General features: G+C 38.6%; 1 protein-coding gene across 1 annotated transcript in view; it reads left to right on the top strand.

Moving 5' to 3' along the window:
• CUBN (cubilin) overlaps positions 1 to 9,061 on the top strand; it is a 270,536-nt gene that overhangs the window by 15,394 nt on the left and 246,081 nt on the right. Inside the window, exons 9-13 of the mRNA XM_029955578.1 lie at positions 923 to 1,018; positions 3,052 to 3,170; positions 3,353 to 3,539; positions 4,699 to 4,811; positions 8,019 to 8,253. Coding sequence (XP_029811438.1) covers positions 923 to 1,018; positions 3,052 to 3,170; positions 3,353 to 3,539; positions 4,699 to 4,811; positions 8,019 to 8,253 — 750 coding nt within the window. The remainder of the gene's footprint in view (positions 1 to 922; positions 1,019 to 3,051; positions 3,171 to 3,352; positions 3,540 to 4,698; positions 4,812 to 8,018; positions 8,254 to 9,061) is intronic.

The raw sequence follows: 9,061 nt of genomic DNA, 5'->3' as shown, positions 1-9,061 counted from the left end.
GTAGGAAAGTGGATGGACCTTGAGGGTGTCATGCTGAGTGAAGTAAGCCAGGCAGAGAAGGACAGAAACCATATGTTTGCACTCATAGGTCTAGCAGGAAAACAAGAGAGACCTCTTGTGCTCCATTTTAAACATGACTCTGTCTAAGGAGATAAACTGAGCAGTGCAGAAAGTTTTATTTAACTTACAGATCCAGGGCCCCTTAGTTCAGCTATATTATAAAAAGCCGTAACGGATATTTTTAATACCAGTGGAAAACAACAAAACTTTACAAATTGTGAAATAGCCTGTGGAGATAACGCAGAATTTGAAATTTCTTCCTCTGTGAATCACAGACTTACAACTCCATTGCTCCTACATCCTGAGATGTCTTACATAGAAAGTTTACTAAGCAACAGGCAGACCAGTAGGCATATAATACACGTTTCTCTTCTCTTCTGGAAAGAAGTCATTACTGCCATTCTGTGATCTAAACTGAGAAGTTCATGGAGTTCGAAGGGATAAACGGAAACCCTATTTGCTTTATTAACGTGAAACAGCATTCGTACTTGGGACTTCTACAGTAATTTAGTTCTTAGATCGTTAGAGTCACTGTAATGAGAAAATGTCCACTTACTTAGCGTCAGTAACTTTCTTAGTCTACCAGTACTGCATTTCTGCATTTCATGCATCTTTTCATTTTTATTCATTTACTTTTTTTGTCCTTAGAAACAACATTAGACCATTGTTTCTGCAATCTGTTTCCCAAATAGTTGTCCTTTTTCTTAGTGATAGGAATTTGTTTATGACACTTCATATTTACCTTTTCAGTTGTGATGATAGATGCCCTCTGGTTGGCCCTCATGATGTTTGGTTCTTGGACTGGGATTCTTCTTCAGTCTTTGTAATGTAGTTTGTTATGCCCTGTTCTCTCTGTGACCAGGGTACCAAGGCGACGGAAGAGTGTGCACACTCATTGACGTCTGCTCGGTCAACAATGGAGGGTGCCACCCACACGCATCATGCTCCTTGGTTCTAGGTAATGACTCCCCTCTCCCCCTGGTTTGGGGTATTTTAATATGGCTTTCTAAAGCAAATCAACATCTTGAAAACAAAATCCTCTAACCTCAAAAATTTTATTTTGATTTTCAAACCAAAAAGTAATCCATGTTTTAAAATTATACATTTGGATTTTTTTTTTTTTTTTATGGGATAGACTATGCTCTTCTATGGTCTGGTCTAATTTAGCAATTATTTCCCAAGCTGATCAAGTCAGCTACTTAAGTTATGGCTGTGTTTGAGCACATAGGAAGGAGAAAAGAAGAAAGGACCACATGTCAACCCCTTTTAGGGACTCTTTCATTTCTATGCTATTGGCCAGGACTGAGCCCTGTTGCTAACCCTGGCAGCAAGGCAGGCTGGGAAATGTAGTTTATTTCAGGTGCTTGTGCCCCCAGTTAAAAAGGAATTACTTACGAAAGAATGGAAAAATGGATCGAGGGGGATAACCAACCAGTGTTTGCAGTGGTGTGTAAAAGACGCCTCACCTCCTATAACTTAAAAAAATATATATTGCTTGGGGCACCTGGGTGGCTCAGTTGGTTAAGTATCCAACTTCCGCTCAGGACGTGATCTCACAGCTCATGAGTTTGAGCCCCACGTTGGGCTCTGTGGTGACAGCTTGGAGCCTGGAACCAGCTTCAGATTCTGTGTCTCCCTCTCTCTTTGTCCCTCCCCTGCTCACTCTCTGTTTCTCTCTCTCAAAAATCAGTAAATATTAAAAAAAACTAAAAATATATATATTGCTAAACTTTCTCCCAATAGTGTATCAATTTATGCTTGTCAACAGTGTATGAAAACATACATGTATCCAACCCTTGACAATAATGGATACTATTATTATTTTTCATTTTGGTCTACTTCACAGGCAAAAACTGCCTTCCAGTTATTTTGATTTTGACTAAATCAAAATTACCTTTTTGATTACTAATAATTAATACTTTATATTTTCTATTTGTTCATGTCCTTTGTTCATCTGCTCTCTCACTGGTTTGTAAAATTTCATCATGTCCTAAAATATTATCTCATTATCTATCTTAAGGTTTTCATGTATTTTCCCAGGCATATTGTTTTTATTTAAATTTTGTGGTGGTATTTTCTATTTAGAAGTTTAAAATTTCTAGTAGTCAGAATGGTAAATCTTTTTAAATAAAATTTTCTCCTCTTAGAATCAGGCTTTTCCTACTGAACTCTAAAAATAGGTGCTTGTTCTTTTACGGTTCTTTTATTTTTAACATAAAGATCTTTAATCTTTTTAGGATTTATTGTTATCTGTAGTATCAAATAGACATTTTGATATTTTTGTTCAAATGGGTGGCTTCACCTTCATTTATTGAATAATGTGCCATATCTCTTGCTATTTCCAAATATTACTTTTATCTTTACGAGTGATATATGTAAACCTATATGTAAAACAATACATGTGTACACACATATATATATTTGTGACTATTTAAATGTTTATTGAATAATTAAGAGCATACTGAAGTGGTTAGGAACATGGATTCTAGAAAAGTAATGCTTGGATTTTGATTTCCTCCTTGGCGCCACCGTATTCTAGCTATGTGTCCTTGGTCAAGGCATTTAACAGTTCTGTGTTGCGTCCTCATCTGTAAACGAGCATTAGAATGTACCTATTTATCGTCCATATAGGGCCAGTGCTTGCAAAAGATACCATCTTCATAAGAGTATTCTTTCCTGCTGTCAACCCCTCCATGAGAAACTCCCTTTTCCCTTGGTGTACTTCACATTTGTACACCATGACACGTGGACTGACAGTTCCAATGTTAATTTGTGTATCCAGTACTGGAAGCATGTAATGCCTTCCTTATTTTTAAGATAAGACATAGAAAAAAGATCCTAATACTTTCACTTCCTATCTGGCATGTCTGCCCCGAGGAATATGCAGACTTGACTTTGGCAACTCCTTGTCTAGACAACAGAGCCTGAGTTTTGTTACTGGGTCTGAATCGAGGAGACCTATCTTTATGCTTCCATTTTTATTTCTGACAGGTTCCTTACCTCTCTGTACTTGTCTCCCGGGATATACTGGAAATGGCTATGGGCCAAATGGATGCATGCAGCTCAGTAACGTTTGCCTGAGCCACCCCTGTTTAAATGGACAATGCGTTGTGAGTCCTTGTTCTTCCTTCCTTAGCGGTTACCATGTAAATGAATTATTACAAGAGTTCTAGAAGGTGTATGTGGCTCAACACCTGCTACATACATCATGTAACCCTTCTTTGTTCTTTGAGTTGGCTCATGTGTATTGTCTCTTCCTTCATCTTATGGCATTATGGTTTTCTTTCCTTAGGAAACAGTCTCTGGTTACCTTTGCAAGTGTGAATCAGGTTGGGCCGGTATCAACTGCACGGAAAACATAAATGAGTGTCTGAGCAACCCCTGCTTGAATGGGGGAACTTGTGTGGACGGCATCAATGCCTTCAGTTGTGAATGCACACGTTTCTGGACTGGATTTCTGTGTCAGAGTCCCCAGCAAGGTACGCTCAGCGTTTCTTGTGTCACAGGCGCTCACAGCTCAGAAGGCTCATTCCTCAGTGAGTCCTGCTGCGGATCCTTCCACTTTCTTGTCTAGTTGCACAAACCCTTCCAACGAAGTCTTTCCTTGCAGCAATAGCAAAGCATTTACAAGGTCAATATTTATCTCAACTTAAGTCAGAAGAACCTTCCTTCAAAGGAAGAAGTAAATTAATATTTGCCATTTTTATTATATCCATTCTGCAAACAAAACATGCTAAGGTATTGTCATTTTCTAAGGGAGAGTTTCCCCTACAGCAGCCATTTAATCTCCCTGCAATATTACTCCATAAAACATATCACTCTCCTGCTCTAGAACATATAGTCACTCCCCATTGCCTGTTAAATAAAGACTGGGACTGGTTTTCCAATTATTCTCCGTAACTAGCCCTTACCCTGTCCAATCGACCATATTCTCACTAGTTTCCTAACAATACTCCCTTTCCAACCTAGACATCTTCTCTTATCACCTGACTTCATGTACCGCCATGCTGTATTTCAATATTGGGGATATTTCTTTCCCCAGACACCTCTGAATTCTTCCCTTGCTCGCATCCAAATGTATCTATCCCTCAGGAGGACTTTGCCTTCCGTCTTCAATCTCCTTCATCCAGCCCCTCCTGATTACTCCAGGCCTCTCTCGGAATTCTTGATTCTGAGTCAGCACACCTATCAAGACCTCGCTCTGTGTTCAGGACTATGGTAGACGCTGTGGAAAAATAAGCCTAAAACGCTATCTCCACATACTCTCTGCTTATCTTCTGGTTGAGGAGACACATCTAATACAAAATGGCAGAGAAGAGACAAGTAGATAAGAACTCTGTTGTGTGGGGTTAAGTCAAGTGTCACTGAGGCGAAGAGAATGGGAGCCAGAGAAAACAAAAAGGGGCAGAAGAGGTCCCTACTGGTGGCAAGGAGATAGCAAATAGATGTCAAACAGGAAGTGGGATTTAAGTGGGTGTCCTAGGAGAAAGGGGGTGGGGAGAAGAAAGAATAGCAGGGCATTTGTCTGCAGTGTTCATGGCTCGGACTTCTCTCACATTTCAGCAGCAGGGTTAGAGATACCGTAGTCTCCTCCTTTTCAGAGTCTCTGTAAAGCACAATTCATCTTTCCCTTGGCAGTTTGTGGAGGGTCCCTCTCCGGGATGAACGGAAGCTTCAGCTATCAAAGCCCTGATGCTGGTTCTGTGCATGATGTTAACTGCTTCTGGGTTATCCGAACCGAAGAGGGAAAGGTAAATGTAATAGCTCCTGTCTAAATGCACATTTCATTTATCTACTTGAACGTGTAATCTGTGCATATATTCCATAGACTACATATAGTGGTACATCAACTACCATATAATGGGGCCTCTCTAGGTGTCTGGCTTGGGGCTACGTATTTTATGCATCTTTCCTAAATCCTACACTGACTCTTTGAAAAAAGTAATCCTGTCTTCATTTAATAGATAAGATAATGGAAACTAAGAGACACTAAGTAGTTTTTAAAAAACATTTCTTAGATGGTAATTCGACCAGTAGGATTTCAAAGTCAATTTTGTCTGGTTCCAAGGTCAATGCTTGGTCCAGTACGGATAATTCTCTGCCGAGATTGGCCAACTGCAAGCAGGTCATTTGTAATGTCACGCTGTTCTGGGGACAGTGGTGTTTGAGGAAGATCTCTCAATGTTCTGCTGATTATTATGCAAATACAAGGCCTGCTATTTAGGATGGGTTTCTTATCAGTGCTTCTTTGTGCCAAGATGCTATGCTAACTGCTTCCCCTACATTTTGTGATTGTATTTTAACTCTCGTAACCCTGAAAGATAAGAATTGTTATTCTCCAGTTACTGATGAGGAAATGGAGTCTAGAGCAGCTGGAGAATTTGTCCAGGATCACGTGGTTTGTAAGCGGCCTGCAGTGATTCCAGCCAAGGCCCCTGGACTCCAATGACTCTGAACTGCGACCTGCGCACTCCCCAATTTAAGTTCTGACCCTGAGGTTTTTTTAGTTCTTTCATCCCCAGCATTCATTGCTCCGACTTCCCCAAATATTTATTTCTCAACCAACTCCTGGACTCATTAAAATGAAGTTGTGTGCCTGAATAGATAAGGTTTTCCCCTGCAATTCTGTGGACATTTTCCTGTAGCTGATGTTACAGGGATCATTGTATAATGGTCACAAAACATTTTTTCCCTTGAGAAGGGAGAATTCTTTGGGGCCTGGTGAGCCTATAATAGCATAAACTCCAAAATCAGTTTCCCAGTGGGTATGTTATGTGAATTTCCTTCCTTCCATTTAGTGTTCATGAATTCTATTTCCTGACATTGAAAACGTTTTTCTTTCAAGAAAAGTCATTTTGTGAAAAAAAAAAAAAAGTTAATAGTTTTATTATCGATTTGTAAAATAAATTCAGGCTGTTTTTCTTGATTATTTTGATTTTTAAAATTTCTTATCTCACCAATTTACACAATATAGTAGAAATTTTATAGAAATCAGGATTGTTCCATTCATGAACATTTATTCAATTTTTATTGAAAATGCTTCAGGGACAAAAATGATGTAATATTGGGTAACAGATCTTAAAAATACCCTAGTGTGGAGTTTAAAAAAATATCCTGATATCCTTTTTCATTAGCTCAATGCTTTTGTGGTTTTAGATCACAATGGAAATCAAATTCCACTGCTTCCTTTCAGTCGTTTGGCTATTTTAATTGATAGTATCCAAAAAATTGTTATTGTATTAATTATATTATTATGTTTAAGTTTGTACATGCTAACATTTTAACTTGGAAGTGTATGTTTGGGTTTATTCTCTTCTACTTGTGTGCTCAGAACGCTTCAGATTACTTTTTCCCTGTTCTCCACTCTTGGTATTACTCGTCTCTGAATGATATCCAACCACTGAAGACTGGTGGACATTACACATATCTATACCATGCCTGCTCAGTCTATACCTGATGTTGTCAATCTGTTAGTATCTCATTAAGAGGTTCAGAGAAACCCTCAGGAATCAGTGTCTCCGGGGAGCAGTGAATGTTTGTGTGTATGCTACACACTACAGATAATTTGTTATGCCCAAGATTTCAATATCATCCCCAAAAACCAGAGACCACCAGGGAGACCGAGTCATGCTCACAAAAGCAAAGGGCTTTATTATTACGGGCTTATAAGCTCCAGCTCACAGACTTCACCAACGCAGTGGATCCGTGCTGAGAGCCCCGAATAAGGGCTGAGCAGGGTTTTTATGGGGTTTGGGAAGGGGGAGTTACAAGAAATTGTGACACAGGTACAGTGATCCAATCATTATTATACAATATTATTGACAACAGGTTTAACCATTCACATTGTCTACAGTATTCGTTATTTTTGGTGGGACCCAGTTACAACATTTAGAGTACCTTTAAAATCAACCAATTACAGGGCAAGTCTAGGGTCTTGTTTGGTGACTATCGGGTTACCTTTAACATTAGGTAACAGGGTCCTATCTAAAGTTCCCATCTGCAGGCCTCACCCTTAGGAATGTGGAGAGTGGTAGCTGGCCTTCTCTGATTGGGTGCTGTGAAGGTGGTCTCTCTTGCTCTAGGCCATGTGTAACTGCCTGTTAGTTTCAGGGAACTGAAACCTAGGCCTTCTAGATCAGAGGGGAAACTTAAAGCCTGTCATGGCGTCTGTTTGGTTTAGACTTGTGTCCTTACAAATTCAGGTGATCAGGGTATAAATTCTTGTGAATGGTACTATTTGTCCATTAAATTTAATTCAAGGTAGAGTTTTCAAATGTCCATTGTATTTTACTGATTTGGCAGCATGATTGTCAGCTGTACATTTGAAGTGCCTTTGTTTAATGGACTTGACAGTTAAATGAAATCTAGGTACATATATATTATTAACCGATTCAAGAACAACTCAATGGGTATAAAGTTTCTGTTATTCAAGATGAGTGAGTTCTAGAGATCTGATGTACAACATAGTGCGTATAGTTAACAGCATGGTATCATGCCCTTCAAAGTTTGTTAGGACACTGGATCTCCTGTTGTGTTGTGAGCACTAAAAGGAAAAAAGAAGGATGAAAGGAAACTCTGGGAGGTGTTGAATATGCCTAGCACATTGATCGTGGTGATGCCATCACACGTGTTGGTTTATGTCCAAACTCATACAGTTACACACATTTATAATATGTATAGTTCTTTGTAGATCAAGTATACCTTAATAAAGCAGTTAAAAATCTGCTTCATTAACATCAAAATTTTTGATATATTTTGATATTGGCTGAAGCCTAAGCAATTTTTAACACAAATTATTTAATAATATATAGGACTGTCATATGTATTTGTAGATAATTGGGAAATTATAGATCTGCCTCTTGAAAGGTGAATGAATATGAATGCTTTCTTATTGAGAGAAATGCTTTAGAATTAACATGGAAATGAAAACTAATATATTGTGTCCTTTACATTTTTAGGTGCTGCGTATCACTTTCACTTTTTTCCAGTTAGAATCAGTGAACAATTGTCCACACGAGTTTCTTCAGGTTCATGATGGAGACACCTCTGCGGCACTTCTACTGGGAAGATTCTGTGGCTCTGTTCCCCCTCATGAACTCCTCAGTAGTGACAATGCCCTCTATTTTCATCTCTACTCTGAACATTTAAGAAATGAGAGAGGCTTCACAATAAGATGGGAAACACAGCAACCAGGTAAGTGTAAACAAGAAAAATTGAGCAAAACCTTGAGATGATTAGATTTTCTTGATCAGTATTAGACTTGTGGATAACATTACATGTTTTGAGATCCAAGGATTATATAATCCTTTCATAATTCCTTTCACATCAAATAAATCTAAAATGAATTAGAATTTCATTTTGTGTCCAGAGATAATAAAATTTGGATGAATGAAAAAGATGAGAAGCCACGAGTCTGAATGGGTCCCTTATGAAAATCCTGAACAACCTTTTTATAAACTTTCCTAGTAACTTACTGCAGAGATATTGCTGATGACATTATCTGCTCCTTCACTTCGTATTCCTTATCTTAGTGACCATTTGATAATTATTCTTTTTGTTAGTATTCTGCCCTTTGGAGTTCACTTTTTTTTCCCCAGCTTTTTACTATACACTTTTTAAACATGTAAAAAAGTAGAGAGAGCGGTATACTGAACCTCCAATCCATTCATCAATAAATCTGTACATTTGGGTCTGGAGTTTCTAATCTTTTCTGTTGATCTTTATCTATCCTTGTGCCACATTGGCTTACCTACTGAAACTTGAAATTTGGTAGTGTAAATCTGATAACTTTATCTTTTAAAGTATGCTCAATCTGGGGCAAATGGGTGACTCGCTTGGTTGAGCGTTCAACTCCATTTCAGCTCAGGTCAAAATCCCAGGATCATGGCATCAAGCCCTATGTGGGACTCTGTGCTGAGCAGGGGCCCTGCTTAAGATTCTCTCTCTCTCCCTCTACTGCTCATGCATTCTCTCTCTTTCTCTGTTAAAAAAAAAAAAAAAA

Source organism: Suricata suricatta, chromosome 10, assembly GCF_006229205.1.
Source record: "Suricata suricatta isolate VVHF042 chromosome 10, meerkat_22Aug2017_6uvM2_HiC, whole genome shotgun sequence".
Taxonomy (NCBI): Eukaryota; Metazoa; Chordata; class Mammalia; order Carnivora; family Herpestidae; genus Suricata; species Suricata suricatta.
The sequence above is the reverse complement of the archived record's forward strand: the minus strand, read 5'-3'. Positions and strand labels throughout refer to the sequence as shown.